The sequence below is a fragment of the Capricornis sumatraensis genome, chromosome 2 (genome assembly GCF_032405125.1).
Source record: "Capricornis sumatraensis isolate serow.1 chromosome 2, serow.2, whole genome shotgun sequence".
NCBI lineage: Eukaryota > Metazoa > Chordata > Mammalia > Artiodactyla > Bovidae > Capricornis > Capricornis sumatraensis.
In genome coordinates, this window is record NC_091070.1 from 62,637,066 (window position 1) to 62,663,885 (window position 26,820).

The 26,820-nt window shown below is 35.6% G+C and overlaps 1 protein-coding gene across 1 annotated transcript in view; it reads left to right on the top strand.

Moving 5' to 3' along the window:
• The window catches only part of MDGA2 (MAM domain containing glycosylphosphatidylinositol anchor 2), a 921,279-nt gene that overhangs the window by 811,233 nt on the left and 83,226 nt on the right, over positions 1-26,820 (top strand). Inside the window, exon 10 of the mRNA XM_068965010.1 lies at positions 13,031-13,179. Coding sequence (XP_068821111.1) covers positions 13,031-13,179 — 149 coding nt within the window. The remainder of the gene's footprint in view (positions 1-13,030; positions 13,180-26,820) is intronic.

Consider the following 26,820-nt stretch of genomic DNA (forward strand, 5'->3'; position numbering starts at 1 on the left):
AAGGCCTTCCTCAGCATTCAATGCAAAGAAATAGAGGAAAACAACAGAATGGGAAAGACTAGAGATCTCTTAAAGAAAATTAGAGATACCAAGGGAATATTTCATACAAAGATGAGCTCAATAAAGGACAGAAATGGTATGGACCTAACAAGCAGAAGATGTTAAAAAGAGATGGCAAGAATACAAAAGAGAACTGTACAAAAAAGATCTTCACAACCAAGATAACCACGATGTTGTGATCACTCACCTAGAGCCAGACATCCTGGAATGTGAAGTCAAGTGGGCCTTAGGAAGCATCACTATGAACAAAGCTAGTGGAGGTGATGGAATTGCAATTGAGCTATTTCAAATCCTCAAAGATGAAGCTGTGAAAGTGCTGCACTCAATATGCCAGCAAATTTGGAAAACTAAGCAGTGGCCACAGGACAGGAAAAAAGCCAGTTTTCATTCCAATCCCAAAGAAGGGCAATGCCAAAGAATGCTCAAACTACCATACAATTGCACTCATCTCATACGCTAGTAACGTAATGCTGAAAATTCTCCAAGCCAGGCTTCAGCAATATGTGGACTGTGAACTTCCAGATGTTCAAGCTGGTTTTAGAAAAGGCAGAGGAACCAGAGATCAAATTGTCAACATCCGCTGTATCATCAAGAAAGCAAGAGAGTTCCAGAAAAATATCTGTTTCTGCTTTATTGACTATGCCAAGCCTTTGACTGTGTGGATCACAATAAACTGTGGAAAATTCTGAAAGAGATGGGAATACCAGACCACCTGACCTGCCTCTTGAGAAACCTGTATGCAGGTCAGGAAATAAAAGTTGGAACTGGACTTGGAACAACAGACTGGTTCCAAATAGGAAAAGGAGTACGTCAAGGCTGTATATTATCACCCTGCTTATTTAACTTATATGCAGAAGTACATCATGAGAAATGCTGGGCTGGAAGAAGCACAAGCTGGAATCAAGATTGCAGGGAGAATTATCAATAACCTTAGATATGCAGATGACACTACCCTTATGGCAGAAAGTGAAGAGGAACTAAAAAGCCTCTTGATGAAAGTGAAAGAGGAGAGTGAAAAAGTTGGCTTAAAGCTCAACATTCAGAAAATGAAGATCATGGCATCTGGTCCCATCACTTCTAGGCAAATACATGGGGAAACAGCGGAAGCAGTGTCAGACTTTACTTTTTTGGGCTCCAAAATCACTGCAGATGGTGATTGCAGCCATGAAATTAAAAGACACTTACTCCTTGTAAGGAAAGTCATGATCAACCTAAACAGCATATTAAAAAGCAGAGACATTACTTTGCTAACAGAAGGTCCGCCTAGTCAAGACTAGAGTAGATGGTTTTTTCAGTAGTCATGTATGGATGTGAGAGTTGGACTATAAAGAAAGTCGAGGATCTTTTCATGTGTTTGTTAGCCATCTGTATGTCTTCTTTGGAGAAATGTCTATTTAGTTCTTTGGCCCATTTTTTGATTGGGTTGTTTATTTTTCTGGAATTGAGCTGCATAAGTTGCTTGTATATTTTTGAGATTAGTTGTTTGTTGGTTGCTTCATTTGCTATTATTTTCTCCCATCCCGAAGGCTGTATTTTCACCTTGCTTATATTTTCCTTTGTTGTGCAGAAGCTTTTAATATTAATTAGATCCCATTTGTTTATTTTTGCTTTTATTTCCAATATTCTGGGGGGTGGATCATAGAGGATCCTGCTGTGATTTATGTCAGAGAGTGTTTTTCCTATGTTCTCCTCTAGGAGTTTTATAGTTTCTGGTCTTACATTTAGATCTTTAATCCATTTTGAGTTTATTTTTGTGTGTGGTGTTAGAAAGTGATCTAGTTTCATTCTTTTACAAGTGGTTGACCAGTTTTCCTAGCACCACTTGTTAAAGAGATTGTCTTTTCTCCACTGTATTTTCTTGCCTCCTTTGTCAAAGATAAAGTGTCCATATGTGTGTGGATTTATCTCTGGGCTTTCTATTTTGTTCCATTGATCTATATTTCTGTCTTTGTGCCACTACCGTACTGTCTTGATGAGTGTGGCTTTGTAGTAGAGCCTGAAGTCAGGCAAGTTGATTCCTCCAGTTCCATTCTTCTTTCTCAAGATTGCTTTGTCTATTCGAGGTTGTTTGTATTTCCATACAAATCTTGAAATTATTTGTTCCAGTTCTGTGAAAAATATGGCTGGTAGCTTGATAGGGATTGCATTGAATTTGTAGATTGCTTTGGTTAGTATACTCATTTTCACTATATTGATTCTTCTCCTAAGAAGACATATGGATGGCTAACAAACACATGAAAAGATGCCCAACATCACTCATTATTAGAGAAATGCAAATCAAAACCACAATGAGGTACCACTTCACACCAGTCAGAATGTCTGTGATCCAAAAGTCTGCAAGCAATAAATGCTGGAGAGGGTGTGGAGAAAAGGGAACCCTCCTACACTGTTGGTGGGAATGCAAACTGGTACAGCCACTATGGAGAACAGTGTGGAGATTCCTTAAAAAATTGCAAACAGAACTGCCTTATGACCCAGCAATCCCACTGCTGGGCATACATACCGAGGAAACCAGAATTGAAAGAGACACATGTATCCCAATGTTCATCGCAGCACTGTTTATAATAGCCAGGACATGGAAACAACCTAGATGTCCATCAGCAGATGAAAGGATAAGAAAGCAGTGGTACATATACACAATGGAGTATTACTCAGCCATTAACAAGAATACATTTGAATCAGTTCTGTTGAGATGGATGAAACTGGAGCTGATTATACAGAGTGAAGTAAGCCAGAAAGAAAAACACCAATACAGTATACTAACACATATATATAGAATTTAGAAAGATGGCAATGATGACTCTGTATGCAAGACAGCAAAAGAGACACAGATGTGTAGAGCGGACTTTTGGACTCAGAGGGAGAGGGAGAGGGTGGGATGATTTGGGAGAATGGGATTGAAACATGTATACTATCATGTAAGAAACGAATCACCAGTCTATGTCTGATGCAGGATACAGCATGCTTGGGGCTGGTGCACGGGGATGACCCAGAGAGATGTTATGGGGAGGGAGGTGGGAAGGGGGTTCATGTTTGGGAACGCATGTACACCCATGGTGGATTCATGTCAATGTATGGCAAAACCAATACAGTATTGTAAAGTAAAATAAAAAGAAAAAGAAAAAAAAAAAACAAAAAAAGAAAGTCGAGTGTTGAAGAATTGATGATACTTTTGAACTATGGTGTTGGAGAAGACCCTTGAGAGTCCCTTGGACTGTAAGGAAATCCAACCAGTCCGTCCTAAAGGAGATCAGTCCTGGGTGTTCATTGGAAGGACTGATGTTGAAGCTGAAACTCCAATGCTTTGACCACCTGATGCAAACAGCTGACTCTTTTGAAAAAACCCTGATGCTGGCAAAGATTGAGGGCTTGAAGAGAAGGGGATGTCAGAGGATGAAATGGTTGGTTGGCATCACCGACTCAAAGGACATGCATTTGGATAGACTTGCGGGAGTTGGTGATGGACAGGGAGGCCTGGCATGCAGGGATCTCAAAGAGTCAGACATGACTGAGTGACTGAACTGAACTGAACTGAAAGGCTGAGTGGTTTTCCTCCTCTCTTCAATGTATGTCTGAATTTTGCAGTAAGGAGTTCCTGATCTGTGCACGAGTTAGCTTCTGGTTTTGTTTTTGCTGTCTAGATAGAACTTTCATCTTCAGCTGCAAAGAATATAATGAATCTAAATTCGATATTGATGATCTAGTGATGTCCATGCGGAGTCATCTCTTGTGTTGCTGGAAGAGAGTGTTTGCTATAACCAGTACATTCTCTTGGATAAACTCCTGTTAGTTTTTGCCCTGCTTCATTTTGTACTCCAAGGCCAAACTTGTCTGTTACTCCAGGTATCTCTTGACTTTCTACTTTTGCATTCCATTCCCCTATGATGAAAAGGACAGCTTTTAGTGTGTGTTACTTCTAGAAGGTCTTGCAGGTCTTCATAGAACTGTCCAGTTTCAACAAACGTTGACAGCATATTAAGAAGCACAGACATCACTTTGCCAACAAAAGTCCTTATCATCCAAGCTTCAGTTTTTCCAGTAGTCATGTATGTATGTGAGAGTTGAACCATAAAGAAGGCAGAATGCCAAAGAATTGATACTTTCAAACTGTGGTGCTGAAGAATACTTTTGAGAGCTCCTTCAACTGCAAGGAGATCGAACCAGTTAATCCTAAAGGAAATCAACACTGAATATTCATAGGAAGGGCTGATGTTGAAGCTGAAGTCCAATACTTTGGCCACCTGATGTCAAGAGCTGACTCATCAGAAAATACATAACACCGAGAAAGATTGAGGATAGGAGGAGAATGGGGCCAACAGAGGATGCGATGGTTGGATGGCATCATGGACATGGAGGTGGTTGGATCAGCTCATGGAGATGGTTGGATCAACTCAGTGGACATGAATTGAGCCACCTCTGGGAGATAATGAAGGACAGGGAAACCTGGTGTGCTGTAGTCCATGTGGTCTCAAAGAGTCAGACACAACGGAGCTACTGAATGACAATGGTGATGGTTTAGTTGCTAAGTCGTGTCCGACTCTTGTGACCCCATGGTCTATAGCACACCAGGCTCCTCTGTCCATAGGATTTTCCAGGTGAGAACACTGGAGTGGGTTGCCATTTCCTTCTCCAGGGGATCTTCCTGACCCAGGTACTGAACCCATGTCTCCTGTAGTGCAGGCAGTTTCTTTATTGACTGAGCTACCAGAGAAACCAGAACAACAATGAGATTCACTGATGTGAAGAGAAAATAGTTATGGTTTCAAAAATTACATGTTCTTTCTTGACTATTTCAGTTAGTTTTTGCTAAAAATGCATATAGAGAGCTGATCCCTGCATGCTTTTTAGAACTCTTTTAATCAGCGCATCATCAGTGTTGATATTTGCCATAGATCTATGTAGTTACTCTTTTTATACTAATAAAGACACATTTGAAAAGTTTTAGATTGTTTTATTACTTTTGATACTTTACAAGTATGTTTTTATGAAACTTTATTATTACTATTTTGATTATTAGTTATCTTCCAGTTTTTTTTAAATATCACTGAGTCTTTTTACACTGGGATATGAAAATCGGTAGGCTCACTTATAAAATCTTTTCTTCCACATAGGTGAGTACTAGTTAAAATAATTTGAGAATAATTGGACTATAAGGTAAATACCTAACATCTTACCGTATTGAACAAGAAGCTTCATAATTAGCAATTACCTGTTCTCCCTGCCTTACTCAAGCACATGTATTGTGTCAACCATTGTAGTAATAGCTAATAAGACCTTCCCTGCCCTTCAAGAGTGCACAGTTTGGTAAGAAAAGTGGGCACTGCCACTTTACCAGATCCTTGGGAGTTCTAAAGTATTGTCTTTAATACATATTTTCCCCCACTTAAGTGAATGTTGCTCAGTCATGTCCAGCTGTTTATGACCCCATGGACTGTAGCCTGGCAGGTTCCTCTGTCCATGGGATTCTCCAGGGAAGAATACTGGAGTGGATAGCCATTCCCTTCTCCAGGTGATTTTCCCAACTGAGGGATCAAACCCAGGTCTCCTGCATTGCAGGCAGAGCCACCAGGGAAGCTCTAAAACCATGTATTATTTTTTCTCTTTTTTATCCTGTGATGAGAAACCTTTGTCTGTCTGAGGAATTTCTCCTTTAAAATCAATAAAGGTGTCAGTTATGCACCCCATGAAGCCTACCAATGGTCGCAATAATGAGTATTGATCATTCTTTCATAGAAGGTCCCATAGTATTTGTTTACTGTTCTATACCGTATTTCTTTAGTTGTTTTGAGAATACTTATTTATAAATTCCATTTCATGCTTCTCTTATTTGGAGTCAGTCAAATCCTGTTGTTTATTGGCCTCCTTAGTCACTCATGAAAAATTTTCTGTGTGTTAATAATTCATACTCATTGAGATTTAGTTTGCAGAAAATCTCTGCAGTTTAAGTTGAGAGAATGTCTTTCAGGAAAAAATTGAGATTAAACAACAAGGTTCTAATGTATAGCATAAGGAACTATTTTCAATATCCTACGATAAACCATGTGGAAAAGAATATATTAAAAATAGAATGCATTTATATATATATACACATTCATACATATGTATATGCATGTTTATATCCACATCCATATACCACCCTATAACCATTCAGTTATATATGTATAACTAAATCATTTTGCTGTACAGCAGAAATTAACATTGTAAATCAACTATACTTAAATTTCAAAAAAGAGCAAATTGATATTATATCTACTCAAGCCATCCTGTGGTATTATTAGCCAAGAATTACTTTTTGTTAATATAAATATATTTCTCATTTTCCTATGCTGGTTAGAGACACTTTTTTTTTTTTCTAGTATATTCTATGACTAAGAATGCTATTTTTCACTGATTATACTCATGTGGGGTCTCGTTTCCAACTTATCTTGAGTTGGCCCATTAACCTCATCTCCTATGGACTTAAAATTCCAGCTCCCAAGAGTACAAATTCCAAGAACACTTTTTCTCGCTAAGCTCCTATTCAATGTCTGATTTTCAGTTCTTTGTTTTTGACCCTTAATAAATAATTCCCTTTCAACTTGTAAGCTTAGGAATGCATCTAAGAAAGATTTTTGTTGTACTTTAATCTAACATTTTTACACTAGGAAAGTGACATGTTGCATATTCTTAACATCTCTTTTACTTTGAGCTTTGTGCATAAAATACTTTGAAAACTCAGTATACTCATTTTTGAAAAGCTATTTGCAAAATAGAATAAATTTACTTTTACATAAATCTTATTTAAAAATTTTGAACAATTAAATTTTTCTCCAAATATATTTTATGAATATTTTAAAATTCAAAATCTATAGATAATCATGCATAATGTCTAAAGTTTATTTGCTAATTTAGATAATGACTGTAGTTTTAGGTCAATTAATCTGAAAAGATGTAAACTGAAACAATGTTGCATAAAATAAAAGTGGAGTATAAGAGAGAATGAGAAAAAAATTGGTGTGCTTGCTAGAAGGACAAAAAATGCCTAAAGGATAAAAAAAGAAGGAAAATTATGAATTATTTCCCTGTTCAACCAGCAGATGTCATGTTTGCTTGGTCAAAGCCTATGATTATTATAACAGTATTTCCTTAGTATTACTATGTGTACTATGTGCTTCTTACAAAATGAGTATATAAATATCGCATGTGAGTGGCTCTTAAAGCAGAGAGAAAAATTGTGGTTTTTTTTTTTTTTTTTTTTTTTACTTCTAAGATAGATCTCTCAGATGAAGTCAGAAAGCATTTTTCTTTTATCACATTTATCCAAAATATAGGTATGCTTTCTCTGAGACATAGCAAGCAAGTCCATATTTAACCATAACTACTCAAAACCATTTCTTATCAGTAATTGTTTATTGCTAATCAATATTACTTATGAACTATCTAAAAATATTTTTCCTATTTTGTTCTAAAGAAACTTCTAAAATTCTAAAATAAAGGTGATGCAATTATTCAACTAAAATAAAATTTTATATCAACATCCATATATTGTCACCTTTTTTATTCTGCTCCATAATTTATCTGTCATACAAGATATTGGAGTTGGTAATCTCTATTTCTTTCTCTAATATTTCCTGAAAATATATTATATATATCACTCATACATAATGTAGACATGTCACTACAAATAAAATATTTCAAGAATACATTGAAAAGCCTTTATATTAATCTACCATTAAATATAAAGATTGTGATGATATGTTACGGGAAAATGTGATCTACTTAGAATATTTAAATGAGGGTTAGATTGTACCTTAATCTTTCACAACCTTGAAAATGGGATTTTGATAAATAAATTCATATTATTCACATAGGTCCTGCCAATTGTTTTCTAACTTCAGTGTCAAACTGCTTCAATAATGTGAAAAGTATTTGTTTAGATAAACAATCAGTTCTAGGATTATGCCAGTTTGCATTTATGACATACAGCCAATACCAATGTGCCAGTTACTCTTCTGGCAGTCAATAAAAGATAGAACTAGACTACAGATAATATTGACTTGTCCAGAAAGTTCAATAGGGTTTTATCTAACATCTTTGGCCAATCCAATAGAAATATTAAATGGAATTTATAAGTAAATTCAATTGTGCTTAAAACAATTGAAGTAATGCAAGAAACAGTAGGCAAATATTTCATAGCAACTTACAGACTTGAGCCTGAGCCCTACCTTCAAGGCCATTTTGTTGACAATCATCCACCCATTTCATCCCTGCTAAATGGTAGTTAGGTATTAACTAAATAACTCACAGATCAGTTCAGTTCAGTTGCTCAGTCATTCCGACACTTTGCAACTCCATGGACTGCAGCACACCAAGCTTCCCTGTCCATCACAACTCCTGGAGCTTACCGAAACTCATGTCCATCGAGTCAGTGATGTCATCCAACCACCTCATCCTCTGTCATCCCCTTCACCTCCTGCCTTCAATTTTTCCCAGTATCAGGGTCTTTTCAAATGAGTCAGCCCTTTATATCAGGTGGCCAAAGTATTGGAGTTTCAGGTTCAGCATCATTCCTTCCAATGAATATTCAGGACTGATTTCCTTTAGGATTGACTGGTTGGATCTCCTTTCAGTCCAAGGGACTTAAGAGTCTTCTCCAACACCACAGTTCAAAAGCATCAATTCTTCAGTGCTCAGCTTTCTTTATTGTCCAACTCTCACATCCATACATGACTACTGGAAAACCATAGCTTTGACTGGATGGACCTTTGTTGGCAAAGTAATGTCTCTGCTTTAAAATATGCTGTCTAGGTTGGTCATAACTTTTCTTCCAAGAAGCAAAGTGAAAGAAAGTGAAGTTGCTCAGTCGTGTCTGACTCTTTGTGACCCCATGGACTGTAGCCCACCAGGCTCCTCCGTCCATGGGATTCTCCAGGCAAGAATACTGGAGTGGGTTGCCATTTCCTTCTCCAGGGGATCTTCCCAACGCAGGGATCGAACCCAGGTCTCCTGTATTGCAGGCAGACGCTTTAACCTCTGAGCCACCAGGGAAGCCCCTCCAAGAAGCAAGTGTCTTTTAATTTCATGGCTGCAGTCACAATCTGCAGTGATTTTGGAGCTCAAGAAAATAAATTCTCTCACTGTTTCCATTGTTTCCTCATCTTTTTGCCATGAAGTGATGGAACCAGATGCCATGATCTTAGTTTTCTGATGTTGAGTTTTAAGCCAACATTTTCATTCTCTTTCACTTTTATCAAGAGGCTCTTCAGTTCTTCTTTGCTTTCTGCCATAAGCATGGTATCATTGGCATATCTGAAGTTATTGATATTTCTCCCAGCAATCTTGATTCCAGCTTGTGCTTCATCCAGCCCAGTATGTCGCATGATGTACTCTGCATATAAGTTAAATAAGCAAGGTGATAATATACAGCCTTCATGTATTACTTTCCCAATTTGGAGCCAGTCCATTGTTCCATGTATGGTTCTAATTCTTGTTTCTTGACCTGCATAGAAATTTCTCAGGAGGCGGGTCAGGTAGTCTGGTATTCCCATCTCATTAAGAAGTTTTCAGTTTGTTGTGATCCACACAGTCAAAGGCTTTGAAATAGTCAATAAAGCAGAAGTAGATATTTTTCTGGAACTCGGTTGCTTTTTCAATAATCCAGTGGATGTTCACAATTTGATCACTGGTTCCTCTGCCTTTTTAAATCCAGTTTGAACATCTGGAAGTTCATGGTTCATGTACTGTTGAAGCCTGGCTTGCAGAATTTTGAGCATTATTTTGCTAGTGTGTGAGATGAGTGCAATCATGCCATAGATTTTTGGCATTGCCTTTCTTTGGGATTGAAATGAAAACTGATCTTTCCCAGTCCTGTAGCCACTGCTGAGTTTTCCAAATTTGCTGGCATATTGAGTGTAGCACTTAAACAGCATCATCTTTGAGGATTTGAAATACCTCAACCGGAATTCAATTACATCCACTAGCTTTGCTCATAGTGATGCTTCCTAAGGTCCACTTGACTTTGCGTTCTAGGATGCCTGGCTCTAGGTGAGTGAGCACACCATCGTGGTTATCTGGATCATGAAGATCTTTTTTGTATAGTTCTTCTGTGTATTCTTTCCACCTCTTCTTAAAATCTTCTGCTTCTGATAAGTCCATACTATTTCTGTCCTTTATTGTGCCCATCTTTGCATGAAATATTACCTTGGTATCTCTAATTTTCTTGAAGAGATACCTAGTCTTTCCTATTCTATTGCTTTCCTCTATTACTTTGCATTAATCACTGAGGAAAGCTTTCTTATCTCTCCTTGCTGTTCTTTGGAATGCTGTATTTAAATGGGTATATTTTTTTCCTTTTCTCCTTTGCCTTTAGCTTCTCTTTTTTTCTCAGCTGTTTGTAAGAACTCCTCAGACAACCATACCTTTAGTGAAGGGAAAATTCATAGCCCGTATTCAGAGAGGATTGCTAGAACATTCCTAAATCAGAATATGCATCTTCTTACTGGCTTTCATCTTTCATAGATCTGTTAAAATATAGCCTGATTCTCTTTCTCTGTGATGGAGTTTCAACTCTCAGAAAAACTTCATTTGCCAGTTTTTGAGGGTTTTTTTTTTTCTTTTTCATGCTAAATAGCCTCTGGTTGTGACTTTATTCTTTTGTTATTTCTGTTTGATCCTGTTTTTTTTAATGAAAATACAAATGATAGCACTAAATCTAATACCCCTTGTATTTCCCTCTTGGCTAAGTTACAAAAGCAATCCCCTCTTTCCCTGCTCCCCTCAAAAAAAGCAAAAATAAAAAGCAATAAATGAAAAACCAACCATTGATAGTTACCTGCTCAATTCAATCTAGACACTAATTTCTAATGAAAACACTGTATATTGACATGACTCACTTAAACAGCTCACTACTTCATTTATACATTTTGGATGTTTACTTTTAATCAAAACCCTTGACTCATTATATAGGCCTCTATCAAATGTACCTCCTTGATAATGGTTTGGGAAATTTTGTCTCAAATGCAAGTTGTCAATGACATTTTGGGTATTGATCCCTTCATTCAGTATATTGTGTTCCTCTCATCTAGATTTTACTAAGTGATGTGAACATGAATTTGCACTGTCATTTAGTTAGTAATAAGTAAAAAATATACAAAATAAAGAAGCAATAAAACAAATGCGGTGGCTCTTTTTCTCCTATGCAAGACAATTTGTATAGAATTAATAATCCAATTCAATTAAAATAAATGAACATTCATAGAACATTTTTAAAAGCACACAATGTTGGTGTAAGACTTTACCAAATGTTATTAAGATTCAGATATTTAATTCAATGTATTTAATTTTACTAGTAAATTTATCAGAAATTAACTTCAGTTCATCTAACATTTTTTTCCTGGTAAACCTCTCTAGGGTAATAGAGACCATAAATTTCATTCTTAGTCTTCAAAATTCATTCTTTAACTATCTGTTATAAATTCTTATGAATCAGCTCTTGTGCAATCCCTAGATGTTAGGTGATTAATGATGAAGAAAAAGAAAACCAGGTAAGAAAATTCCCTGCAAACAGGAACCCAGAATGAAAACCTCAGGAGGACGTTTAATATTTAACCTAATTTCAAAAAAATAAAGTCTGTTGAATAATTTACCATTTATTAAATCATAAATCCAGTAAAAATTGTCAATCTATCTGAAAGGTCTGAGAAAATGGAAGCATTTTCTAGGAAGACAGAGGCCATACCTCTTTGTTCATTGCCTATAACACTACTCACCACTCAATAGACTCTCAATAAATATTGATTTAATAAATAAATGTATTATTGGTATAAAATAGAAGGTGTAAAAAGTCTATATTTCAGATTATTAATGAGTTGGACCCATAATTCCCAACAGTTTGTACATTTTTCAATTTGGCAATTAAAAGAAAAACCTGAGATGGTTTATGTAGGTTATATACACTATGTGTACCTCATGTATGGGGACTTCCCTGGTGGTTCAGTGGTAAAGAATCCACAGGAATCTGCAATGCGGGAGATGCAGGTTTGGTCCCTGGGTTGGGATGATCCCATGGAGGAGGGTGTGGCAACCCACTCCAGTGTTCTTGCCTGGAGAAATTCATGGGCCAGAGGATCCTGGTTCCTGTTAGGCTACAGTCCCTAGGGTCTCAATGGGTCAGATACTACTGAAGTGACACAGCACACACATACCTCACGTATCCTTAAAATCTAAAAAAAAAAAAAAAGAAAGAAAAAAGAAACAAACCATTTTGTTATTGATCATTGTTTGGTTAATTTCAATTTACTGACCAAAGACATGGATAATATAAACACAGATTGTCATATTCACTGATTTTTTTTTTTTTTTGGCAGAGTTATCATTCACTTGCTGATAAAGTTTTTGGCTGTTCTGTGATGACCTAAATGGGAAAAGAATCCAAAAAAGAGGGGATATATGTATATGTTTAGTTGTTTCACTTTGCTGTACAGCAGAAACTAACACAGCATTTTGAAGCAACTATGCATCAATGAAAATACTTAAACATATATAAATGAAATCTATCTATATGCCTGTGGTTAGCAAGATTATATTTCCAAGCCTGGCCTCTCCTGCATTTTAGTCCAATGTATCTCACCTGATGTCTCCATTTAGATCATTCAAATTGTTCAAAAATAATTTCCTGACCCCTCAAATTTGATCCTCCCATAGCTTTTCATGTCACTTGATGGAAATTCCATTCTTTTGGTTTCTTTCGCCAAAAAACTTTTAGTCATTCTTGGGTCTTCTCTTCTTCTCACACTGTTCATCAAACCTACCAGGAAATCATCTTGCGTCTGTTCTCAAATTCTCCATAAATTAATTTCAATTTAATCATATGACTTTTTAAATATAAAAATTACTTGTGGAACATGAAGTAGAAAGTAATAAAAGGTACAAAAAGAGTAATTAGGTTTGACTGTAATATACATTTAATTTTAAGGTCTCTTTCTGTTTCTAGGAAAGGCCTATGCTCCAGAATTCTATTACGATACCTACAATCCTGTGTGGCAGAACAGACACCGTGTTTACTCCTACAGTCTCCAGTGGACTCAAATGAATCCTGATGCAGTGGATCGGATTGTTGCATACCGGTTGGGTATTAGGCAGGTGAGGAATTTAATTATCTTCTTTTGTGCTTATGTGATTCTCTTTGAAGATCTTGTTATGATGATGTGTTGATATAAAAATTTTTCAATGAATTTCAGACAATATTTTTTTCTAAATCAAAGATAACAGTACACTACCAAGAACTGTTTCAAATTATTTACAAATCTTTGAAATTAATTTATGCATTTTTACTATGATGTGAGACATACTAAAGGGAGCTTTCTGAAATACTTCATCATTTGGCTATGCTGTAGAAAAAATTACGTGGTATAATTTCTATGAAAGAAACTTATTTAACATGTGCTTACATTTACCTGCACTGAGTAATTCTTTGTCTCATTTCCTAAGCTAGAAATCCTACATATTTTTATTCTCAGGGATTCAAAGTATATCTGATTTTTAAAAGTTAATTTAATGTGTCTGAAGAATGGAAATATTTTGGTAAAATGACAAAAAACAATGAAGTAGGGTGTTTTCCTAAAGTAGCTGAAGATTATAGAGTCTGTAAAAATATCATAGCTTTTTCAAATGAACCAATGTTAAATTCAGTTATCCTTTGCTGGTATAAATGATACATATTTTTTAAAATGTAAATGTAGGTCTTTTCATTATTTCCTGTTATATAGTAAGTTATATGGAAACACTGTTTCAGCATGACAAAACATTTTTGAAGATTTATTTGATTATCACATAAGCTGTTAGCTTTCTTTTACATCTTTGTATTATGCAGAGATTTGTAAAGTGTGTTTTCCACTTTCATAGCTAAATCATACAATAACATTTTGAGTTTCGAAAGTAGAAAAGACTGAATTTGCTTAGAGAAAGACTGATCCATCACCACCAATCCATTCAGTCTCAATATCATAAAATCATTGTCTTTTTTAATCTTGTTAACAAAGTTATAATAAAAGACTATGCAATATACATCATTAAAATTGATACATTTTAAGTTGAATATTCTTATCCTTCTTGTCTAAGTATTCACAGGTCACAGGCATGGTAGGCAGGAATTGTTCATTTGGAAATTTTCTCTATTACTCTTATTTATTTCAGTCCCTAAGTAAATACCAAATACATGTCAAAATTGTTCTATTATACTTGTTAGAATTTAATGGTAATTTTCCTTGATGGAACGATAGAAACGAAAAAGTTCAGCAGCCCTTTCTCCCCCGGTTTATTGGCTTATGTTTTTCTTTTTCTTTTTCTTTTCTCAACACAGTTAATGTTTTTAGATCTTTTATATTTAGAGCATTTTAGCACATTCTTGACTTTAGATACCTTACATTCCTTTCCAAGTCCTTACCCAATGATTTGAGCAATTATATTCATCTTTTATTACATATGTTTTTAAAAAACAAAGAACCCCAGGTGTCGCTAGTGGTAAAGAACCTGCCTGCCAGTGCAGGAGACATAAGAAACGCAGGTTCCATCCCTGGTTCAGGAAGATACCTTGGTGGAGGGCATGGCAATCCACTGCAGTATTCTTGTCTGAAGAATAACACAGACAGATAAGCCAGGTGGGCTACAGTCCGTAGGGTTGCATAGAGTCAGACATGACTGAAGCGACTTAACACAACACACAATGCCAAACTGCAATGTAAAATTGAATCATTTTATTTAGGTATCTTTTCCTTTTTCCTGTTATAGGTTGTTCTCCAACATTTGAGTCAGAATTTCATCTTTAATTTCTCACTTTCTTCCTTGGGTATATTTTCTTAAAGTGTCTGGATAACTGCCCTTTGTTTTCTGTATGCTGCAGAGCTGTCTGGTTACATCTGCAGAATTAATTTACCCAACCCTACTCACCATTCTCTTCTTTTATTCTAAAAGTATTCCAACTTTCATTCCTGAAGTCTCCATTATGTATGCAGATTACCTTCTCTATAAATTATATTTGACAGAAGAGTTACCAGCTAAGTCCTCCTCTCAAATGGAGAGATTTAAAACTTTTAAACTTCCTCCTAAGAAGGAAGCCCTTCCTTCTTGTCCATATCTTGTATTCATTATTAATACACTATCTTCTGTAATATTTTTTCCTGGGATTCCCATGCTATTTTCCAATGAGTTTCTTTTCTTTAAATTTTCCTTTCCTGACATGAACATCTCTAAATTCCTGTCTTTGCTTCCTGATCATAAAACTAGTATATAACTCCCTGATATGTGGTGACACACATTTCCCAGTCACTGTGTTCATCCTTGTGAACAAATTAGTTAGGTAATTTTCCCCCATTCTGCTACACTAGAATGCATTATATTTGCATGCATGCATGTGTATAAATTTCTCCTTACTGTGTTTTGCTGAAATTATGCATTTCTTGCACACCTAGCTTCCAATTCTAGCCAATCTAGCCTTATCATTTTGAGCTATATAACCTTGAGCACTATTCAGTATTTCTGAACATACCGAAACCATGACTCCTACCTGGGAAGTCAAAGATAATAATACCTGTCAGGTAATTGGAGTGTGGAGTAAAATATATTCCCCACTTATACCACAGGCCAGGTTCCCTTATACAGGGCACTCCTTACACAGACATCTGTGGTAATTCTTAAACTCAACTTCCTGGGATGTGTTAACAGTTTTTGTTTTTTTTTAAGTGTATTTTAAGAGTTTAACATATGTACTATTTTTATTTCAGCTTTATTCAGAACAGTGTATATCCTGGATCTAAGTAGTATTCCAAGCCATGATTTTCACAAAATAGTTTCTAGCCATTTTTTTCACTTGTCTTATTTTTATTTCAAACTATTGTCTTCTCTAATACCCATTTTACCAATTCACATTTTTCTATTCCACTATCAGTCTTATTTTAAAGCTTTCTTTATCAGATCAGTAAGCCTGATGCTAATAGTATTCTTTCCAAGTTTGTGAGATTCATGCTATACACCAGAGGAAGACATATTTCTGGTTTTACAAACCATGGTTCAAAAAACAGTCCTTTTTCTTACAGTTTCTGAAGCCTTAGCATTATTTTCTGGTTTTCTTTATTGTTAGGATTTTCTTTTATATTTAGAAACAAGTATTATTTTTTCTAGGATGCTTTGTTTTTGTTATACTCTATTTTAATTGGTAATTTACCCAGACACTGTATCTTGCCATGGAAGAAAAACTTTGATGTATCTTTTGGGGATGTTTCAATTAAGAATAATGGCCTTCCACTGTTCTGCCAAAGTGAAAGAAAGGAAATGTTTGTAGATATAGTATAAGAACAGAAAGATCAAGTATAAACACTACTCTTTTTCCATATTCCACTCCCGTATTCTTTACATTTAACCCTTTCATGAAAAATCTTAACATGCAAAAATGGCCTCAGTAGACATCATTTCTTTTGAAGATCCTCTTGCACACCAAAGTTGAGGACCATAGGGCAGAAGCATTCTAGATACAATGAAATTGATATAATTTTTAAGAATATTCTTTGTTTAATAATAGGAAACAAAGTCATTAAGTAAAATCACTTTTCTGTATTATCATAGAAAATTTAGATTCCAACTTCCTCAAGTATGCACATTTAGATATTAACATTATTTTAAGACACAATCAAATACTAGCATTTAACATAATCCTTCTTTAATTCTGATTTGATGATTATTGTAGTGGAGATTTTATGTAACATGAATATGGCCTTTTCATGTCCCAAACTTAGGATTTTGAATCAATGAGTTTCTGAATGTAACCAATGTAACTTGGATGATGTTTAAAGATGTTAGGATTGTAGCAAATTTTAAAGTTCTATAAAATAAATTTTTAATTTAAGCAACAAATATTTTTAAAAGATTTCTTCTCTAATAAATAGTATTTATGTCTTTGACTGTGAGACTGTTTTTTTCCAAGGGATTATTAATTTATATTACATACTTTATAATTTTAAAGTCTATAGTTTTATTTTGAGCCTATGTATATATAATTTCTTTTATCTATAAATTGTCTATATTGTGTAATGAAAAGTACTTTCTTTTTTAATATCAAGCATGACTTTAATTATACAACACATTTTTGATTTGCCAAAGCATGAAAAGTAAATTTGACCCTTAAAGACTCATGGTAAATTCAGTTCAAAATCAGCCCACCTTTTCTTTAATCCACAAAATGTTAAAAGCTTATTTATTCAAAAAATTAAGGTTATAAAATCAGTACTGGATCATTAAACTCCTTCCTGGATGGGTTTGGTAACTATACCCAGCATTCCTCCAAATTTTTGGTAAAATTAGATGACTCTTTTGATTAAATCATATGATCTTTATTTATTTATTTATTTATTTATTTTTGCATTATTTAATTTAATTTAATTTAATTTTTTTTCACTTTTTTAAATTTTTTTTAATTTTTTTTTTAAATTTTAAAATCTTTAATTCTTACATGTGTTCCCAAACATGAACCCCCCTCCCACCTCCCTCCCCATAACATCTCAGTGGGTCATCCCCATGCACCAACCCCAAGCATGCTGTATCCTGCGTCAGACATAGACTGGCGATTCAATTCTTACATGATAGTATACATGATAGAATGCCATTCTCCCAAATCATCCCACCCTCTCCCTCTCCCTCTGAGTCCAAAAGTCTGTTATACACAGCTGTGTCTTTTTTCCTGTCTTGCATACAGGGTCGTCATTGCCATCTTTCTAAATTCCATATATATGTGTTAGTATACTGTATTGGTGTTTTTCTTTCTGGCTTACTTCACTCTGTATAATCGGCTCCAGTTTCATCCATCTCATCAGAACTGATTCAAATGAATTCTTTTTAACAGCTGAGTAATACTCCATTGTGTATATGTACCACAGCTTTCTTATCCATTCATCTGCTGATGTCACAAAAAAAGAAAACTACAGGCCAATATCACTGATGAACATAGATGCAAAAATCCTCAACAAAATTCTAGCAATCAGAATCCAACAACACATTAAAAAGATCATACACCATGACCAAGTGGGCTTTATCCCAGGGATGCAAGGATTCTTCAATATCCACAAATCAATCAATGTAATTCACCACATTAACAAATTGAAAAATAAAAACCATATGATTATCTCAATAGATGCAGAGAAGGCCTTTGACAAAATTCAACATCCATTTATGATAAAAACTCTCCAGAAAGCAGGAATAGAAGGAACATACCTCAACATAATAAAAGCTATATATGACAAACCCACAGCAAACATTATCCTCAATGGTGAAAAATTGAAAGCATTTCCCCTAAAGTCAGGAACAAGACAAGGGTGTCCACTTCCACCGCTACTATTCAACATAGTTCTGGAAGTTTTGGCCACAGCAATCAGAGCAGAAAAAGAAATAAAAGGAATCCAAATTGGAAAAGAAGAAGTAAAACTCTCACTGTTTGCAGACGACATGATCCTCTACATGGAAAACCCTAAAGACTCCACCAGAAAATTACTAGAGCTCATCAATGAATATAGTAAAGTTGCAGGATATAAAATCAACACACAGAAATCCCTTGCATTCCTATACACTAATAATGAGAAAGTAGAAAAAGAAATTAAGGAAACAATTCCATTCACCATTGCAACGAAAAGAATAAAATACTTAGGAATATATCTACCCAAAGAAACTAAAGACCTATATATAGAAAACTATAAAATACTGATGAAAGAAATCAAAGAGGACACTAATAGATGGAGAAATATACCATGTTCATGGATCGGAAGAATCAATATAGGGAAAATGAGTATACTACCCAAAGCAATCTACAAATTCAATGCAATCCCTATCAAGCTACCAGCCATATTTTTCACAGAACTAGAACAAATAATTTCAAGATTTGTATGGAAATACAAAAAACCTCGAATTGCCAAAGCAATCTTGAGAAAGAAGAATGGAACTGGAGGAATCAACTTGCCTGACTTCAGGCTCTACTACAAAGCCACAGTCATCAAAACAGTATGGTACTGGCACAAAGACAGACATATAGATCAATGGAACAAAATAGAAAGCCCAGAGATAAATCCACACACATATGGACACCTTATCTTTGACAAAGGAGGCAAGAATATACAATGGAGTAAAGACAATCTCTTTAACAAGTGGTGCTGGGAAAACTGGTCAACCACTTGTAAAAGAATGAAACTAGATCACTTTCTAACACCGCACACAAAAATAAACTCAAAATGGATTAAAGATCTAAATGTAAGACCAGAAACTATAAAACTCCTAGAGGAGAACATAGGCAAAACACTCTCCGACATAAATCACAGCAGGATCCTCTATGATCCACCTCCCAGAATTCTGGAAATAAAAGCAAAAATAAACAAATGGGATCTAATTAAAATTAAAAGCTTCTGCACAACAAAGGAAACTATAAGCAAGGTGAAAAGACAGCCTTCTGAATGGGAGAAAATAATCGCAAATGAAGCAACTGACAGACAACTAATCTCAAAAATATACAAGCAACTCCTGCAGCTCAATTCCAGAAAAATAAATGACCCAATCAAAAAATGGGCCAAAGAACTAAATAGACATTTCTCCAAGAAGACATACAGATGGCTAACAAACACATGAAAAGATGCTCAACATCACTCATTATCAGAGAAATGCAAATCAAAACCACAATGAGGTACCACTTCACACCAGTCAGAATGGCTGCGATCCAAAAATCTGCAAGCAATAAATGCTGGAGAGGGTGTAGAGAAAAGGGAACCCTCCTACCTTGTTGGTGGGAATGCAAACTAGTACAGCCACTATGGAGAACAGTGTGGAGATTCCTTAAAAAATTGCAAATAGAACTACCTTATGACCCAGCAATCCCACTGCTGGGCATATACACCGAGGAAACCAGAATTGAAAGAGACACATGTACCCCAATGTTCATCGCAGATCTTTATTTAAATATAATGAGAAAAGTTGTTTTAGAATTTGATTATTGGCTTATATACTTTTCATAAATGTTGCTCCCATCTATCTATAAAAAAGCATTAGAATTCTAGAATCACTGCTTTAAAAAACTTAAAAAGAGAACAGATATTTCATGTGAAGTTAAAAAATTAATGTATGGAAAAGATTTTTCTCAAAATCTTAATGTCTTTAAGTTGTACTTTTTAGGCTCAGCTAAGAAATTGTTTAATCTCCTTAGACAGCTACTAGCTTCCCAACTATTTGCTTCATTTGTTGCTTAACAGGAAAGAGAAAAAGGTTATTTGAGTGTCTGCTTTTTTTAGTATCTAAAGAATTAAGAAACAAGCAAAACTGTTTCCGAGTTATTTGAACATACAAGACAACATAGGTATCATTTGACTCCATTTAGCATACACACTTGCAGAAGGCAATGGCAACCCACTCCAGTACTCTTGTCTGGGAAATCCCATGGACAGAGGAGCCTGGTGGGCTACAGTCCATGGGGTTGCGAGGAGTCAGACGCGACTGAACGACTTCACTTTCACTTTCACTTTCATGCACTGGAGAAGGAAATGGCAACCCACTCCAGTGTTCTTGCCTGGAGAATCCCAGGAACAGAAGAGCCTGGTGAGCTGCTGTCTATGGGGCCACACAGAGTCAAACACTACATGACTGACACAACTTAGCAGCAGCAGCAGCAGCAACATATACACTATAGGTTCTAAAAATGAAGGATTTTAGACTTTTATATAGTTTTCTTTTTATACTCTGTCTTAGAGACCCACAATGAATGTGATTTTTTGACTCTCATCTTTGGAATAGGCGATATTTTATTGAATAAAATACCTTAATTCACCCTGTTCCTGTCTTACTAAACCTTGACACTAAAATACTTTGAGTTATCATATTCACATTCTTATCCAGTCAGTCAACAAATTCTTACTAAATTAATCATCTCATAAATACTGGTTTCCTTGGTGGCTCAGATGGTAAATAATCTGTCTGCAATGCAGGAGATACCCAGATTTGATCCCTGGGTCAGGAAGATCCCCTAGGTAAGGAAATGATAACCCACTCCAGTATTCTTTGGAATGCTATGGACACAGGAGCCTGCCAGGCTGCAGTTCATGGGCTCAAAAAGTTGGACATGTCTGAGCATATACACATAAGTTCCAACAAGAGATGCATTCTCTAGTTATGCCTGGATTGGTGCATTTCCAAATCCAGTGATTATTAAAATATTGTGCTCAGTCATCTATTAAGTTTCAAGATTTACTCCATGGACTGAGAACTAACCCAAATGGCAAATATTTTCTTTAGTTCTTCTGGGCAAGAATCACTCAGTTCCTTAGACTTACATTAGAATATATTTCTAAGAAAAATTTTTTTTAAAATAGCAAACATATTAATGAGATATTAAAAGTTACTTTATTGTGGTATGTGCAAACTAAACTTTGTATTTGGTAATTCTGATGACTAATTCAGTGCTTTACATAGGAGTGTGACTACCTGAAAATACAACTTCTCAGTGAACATTCCCTCAAATTTCAAGAATGAATCTCAGAGTTGTCTTGAATTGATAACTATTTCCTATTGCTTCCTTTCATTTTAAAATATAAATTACTATTTGTTTAGCTTTATCATTTTCAGTTGTATTTCTTTAGGTTTCTTAAGTTGTTTTAAAATATGGAGTCATACTTATTATTACACTATTTCTTTTTTAAAAATTATTTATTTATTTTAATTGGAGGCTGATTACTTTACAATATTGTGGTGGTTTTTGCCATATATTGACATGAATCAGCCACAGGTGTTTATGTATCCCCTATCTCAAACCCTCCTTCTACATTCCTCCCCATCCCTTCCCTCTGGGTTGTCCCAGTACACCAGCTTTGAGTGCCTTGCTTCACACGTCAAACTTGGACTGGTGCTCAGTTTCATATATGGTGATATACATGTTTCAATGCTATTCTCTCAAATCATCCCACCCTCACCTTCTCCCACAGAGTCCACAAGTCTGTTCTTTATATCTGTGTATCTTTTGCTGTCTTGCACATAGGGTCATTGTTACCATCTTTCTAAATTCCATATATATATATGTGTTAATATACTGTATTGGTGTTTTTCTTTCTGACTTACTTCCCTCTCTAAATAGGCTCCAATTTCATCCACCTCATTAAATTCAAATGCATTCTTTTTAATAGATTAGTAGTATTCCACAACAATGTGTCACAACTTTCTTATCCATTCACCAGCCGATGGGCATCTAGGTTGCTTCCATGTAAATAGTGCTGCAATGAACGCTGGGGTACACATGTTTCTTTTAATTCTGGTTTGCCTCTGTGTATGCCCAGCAGTGGGATTGCTGGATCGTATAGCAGTTCTATTTCCAGCTTTTTAAGGAATCTCCACACTGTTCTCCATAGTGGCTATGCTAGTTTGCATTCTCACCAACAGTGTAAGAGAGCTCCCTTTTCTCCACATCCTCTCCAGCATTTGTTGTTTGTAAACTTTTTGGTAGCAGTCATTCTGACCGGCATGAAATGGTACCTCATTGTGGTTTTGATGTGTTAGCTATCTGTATGTCTTCTTTGGAGAAATGTCTGTTTAGGTCTTTTACCCACTTTTTGATTGGTTTGTTTATTTTTCTGGTATTGAGCTGGATGAGCTACTTGTATATTTTTGAGATTAATTCTTTGTCAGTTTCTTCGTTTCCTATTATTTTCTCAAATTCTAAAGGCTGTCTTTTCACTTTGCTTATAGTTTCCTTCATTGTGCAAAAGCTTTTAAGTTTAATAAGTCTCCATTTGTTTATTTTTGCTTTTATATCCATTACTCTAGGAGGTGGGTCATAGAGGATCTTGCTGTGATTTATGCCAAAGAGTGTTTTCCTATGTTTTCCTCTAGGAGTTTTATAGCTTCTGGTCTTACACTTAGCTCTTTAATCCACTTTGAGTTTATTTTTGTGTATGGTGTTAGAAAGTATTCTAGTTTCATTCTTTTACAAGTGGTTGACCAATTTTCCCAGCACCACTTGTTAAAGAGATTGTCTTTTCTACATTGTATATTTTTGCCCCCTTTGTCAAAGATAAAGTGCTCATAGGTGCATGGATTTCTCTCTGGGCTTTCTATTTTTGTTTCATTGATCTATATTTCTGTCTTTGTGCCAGTTCCTTACTATCTTAATGACTGTAGCTTTGTAGTATAGTCTGAAGTTAGGCAGGTTGATTCCTCCAGTTCCATTCTTCTTTCTCAAGATTTCTCTGGCTATTTGAGGGTTTTTGCATTTCCATACAAATTAGAAATTATTTGTTCTAGTTCTGTGGAAAATACCATTGGTAGCTTGATAAGAATTGCTTTGAATCTATAGATGGTTTTGGGTAGTATACTTATTTTCACCATAATGATTCTTCCAATCCATGAACATGGTATATTTCTTCTACACTATTTCTATACCAGAAATGTGTCTTCTTTTCAGCAGTTAAAATATTTCAACTGCTATATCTGAAACAATTTTACCTTCAAATGATAAATATTGAATGTGACAATTATCAATAAAATTACATAAAATTACTGCTGCATGCTTGCTTGATTATGGATTGCTGTTTTTTTTTTTTCCAAATTTCTGTTCTGTTTTAAAAAGTTCAAACAACAAATGCGAAATATAACAAAGTGCTTCATTTGCTTTGTGTGTGTGTTGTTGCTTCAGTCATGTCTAACTCTTTGTGACCCTATGGACCTTAGCTCACAGATTCTTTACCACTGAGTCACCAGGGAAGCCCCTCCTCAGCTTTTAATTTTATAAGTTGTTCAATTATGGTATGATCATATCTTTTTAAATTTTTTAATGATAAAGGGAAATAGAATAATTGTTTGGATTCAAAAGAATAAAATGTAAATTAGGAAAATATTTAAGTATAATATTAAATATCAAAACATTTTGTAAATTGGTATTATCACTCTTGTTTAGGTACAGAACTAATCTTACAGAAGTTAAGATGTAGTTCTTGTCTTCAGAGACTTTAAAACATATGAGAAGAGGGACTTTCCTGGTGGCCCAGTGTTTAAGACTTCATCTTCCAATGAAGGAAGTCTAGGTTCAATTCTTGGTCTTTGAGCTAAGATTCCACATGTCTCACAGTCAAAAAACCAAAACATAAAATAGAAACAATATTGTAACAGATTCAATAGATACTTCTGAAAAATGGTCCACGTCAAAAAACTTAAGAAAAAACAAACAAACAAACAAACATAAGAGGAGATAGTCAACCAAGTAGGTACAGGCATCCTCAGTCACTTTAGTCATGTCTGCCTCTTTGCGATGCTATGGACTGTGGCCCACCAGGATCCTCGGTCTCTGGGCTTCTCCAGGCCAGAATACTAGAGTGGGTTGCCATGCCCTCCTCCAGGGCATCTTCCCAACCCAGGGATCAAATCCAGGTTTCCTGCATTGGCAGGTGAACTCTTTACCACTGAACCACAGGGAAAGCCCAACCAAGTAGATATCAAAGTACAATATAGTTTGATAAGTATGATAATAAGCATGGTTGTAAGGTATTACTAGAAAACATTGGAGGGAAACCTAAGTTAACTTTGAGATGTGAGCAATGCTGATGAAAGAAATACTAGCAAACTGATACCAGAGGGTTGAAGAGAAGTTACACATATCAGGAGACTTGGAGAAATTACCAGGTGCCTGGGTACAAAGCCAGCTTGATAAATTTGGAGAGGTAAAAATAATACAGTATATCTAGACCTTTCCTGATAGTTCAAGAGAGAAGGAAGAGACGAAAGTGGTGATACAAGGGACTGAGATCATTATGGGCCATATGAGCTGGTCCCGAGAAATTGGACTTTACATTGAGAGAAGTGGGGAGACACATGAAGAGCCAAAACAGAGGCGTCAAATAATTACTGCTGCTGCTGCTGCTAAGTTGCTTCAGTCATGTCCGCCTCTGTGCGACCCCACCCCATGGACTGCAGCCTACCAGGCTCCTCCATCCATGGGATTTTCCAGGCAAGAGTACTATCATGGTACAACATAGGGGACACCATAGAGTAGAAGCTGTTGTTTTACTACAAGTGAAAATTAACGACGTGAATCAGTGCTGCTGCAGTGGCAATTGAAGACAAATTCATATGGCAATATGAGAAGGATTTGATGATTAAGTGTAGGTTGCAGAAAAGAAGAGAACATGAAGGCAGAGATGAAGAAACTATTCACTACCTAAGTGCTTTTATTTAGAAAATCTTAGGTTAAAACTTGGTAATATTTGTTTTCTTATTTTTATATGTTAAGAAAATATTGTTGAATATGATTGTTTATACTGAAAGAAAAATGAGCTGTTACTGAAATGAATGTTAGACACATCTTTAATGAAATATTTTCAAGGAAGTATAAAATGATGAAATTTAAAAACATAAAATCTGAAGAAAGCTTCATCTTATAATGTAAAATAAAGAACCAATATATCTATGCAACATTTTTTAATGTTTTTCATATACTAAGCTTAAATTTATTCTAAAAGATACATGTCTTAATAAAATGACATAAAAATTGATAGGAAGTGTTCTTATATTTAGTTAGCTGCTTCTTTGTTTAGAGATGCTAAATTCAAACATATACAGTAAGGTCCCTACATATGAACCTTAAAGTAACAAACTTTCAAAGATGCAAACGTGCATCACGTATCCAACCTAGAGACCAGGGAGTCATAGCAACTTTCAAAAAATATGTCATGCTTTTCATCAGGCAGTAAAGGCAAGTGACAAATCAGGAACAACCTTGTGTCAGTTTTGGAAGGACTATAACATCTTTATGGCCGCAAAAACACATTGACTTTGCTTGGTATAAGTTACAGCCATCACCATGAAAGGATTTGGAAGAATCTTTTCCCATAGTTTGTTCACTCTTTTTGTGGATTTGAGAAGGTGGTTGAGGAGTCCAAAGGGGTCTTCAACAGCTCAGTGACCCTCAGGGAGAACCTGGAGCTAGGTCTGCAAAAGGATGACTTCACTGAACTCCACGCTGTGCCACTGGAGGAGCTTACAGATGAAGACTTGATGGAAGTGGAGGCCGAGAGACAGGACAAAGAAAAAAGGAAGAAGTAACTGAAGAAGAGAAGAGATTCATGATGCAGGAAATGGCAAAGGGATTTTCTTTATTTGAGGAAGCACTGTTAATTTTTGAGGCATAGGACCAGAATATAGAAAGCTACACAAAGGTTGCAGCTCAGAATGCAATCCAGTGCTATGGTATCATTCTATGATGAGAAAAAAAGAACTACTATCCAGACGTCACTGGGGATTTTTTTCAAGAGGGTAGCCAGAACTGAATCCAGCAAGGAACCAGAACCTGTGCCATCAAGGTGAAGCAGGAATGAAATTGCAGCTTGCCCTCCATCTCTTCTAGCTGATGAATCTTCAACTCAACCATCTTCCACCCCTCTCCCTCGTCAGAAACTCTTAACTGTTCACTTGATGCCAGCCCCCGCATGCCAGTTATTGTACTGTACTGTAAGCTAAAACTGTTTTATTTTTGTTTTTGTTTTTATGCATTATTTGTGTGAAAAATACTATCTACCTATTGCATTATGGTACTATGTAGTCAATTGTGTTAATTGGGTACCTAGGCCAACATTTTTGGACTTACAAATAAGTTGCACTTTCAAACATGCCCTCGGAACAGAACTCATTCACATGTATGGGACTTACTGTATGTTTTTATAAAGTGCTGCAATAAAGCGTCTTAAATTTAACAAAGTCTAGAAGATTTTTTGATAAGAATAGTTT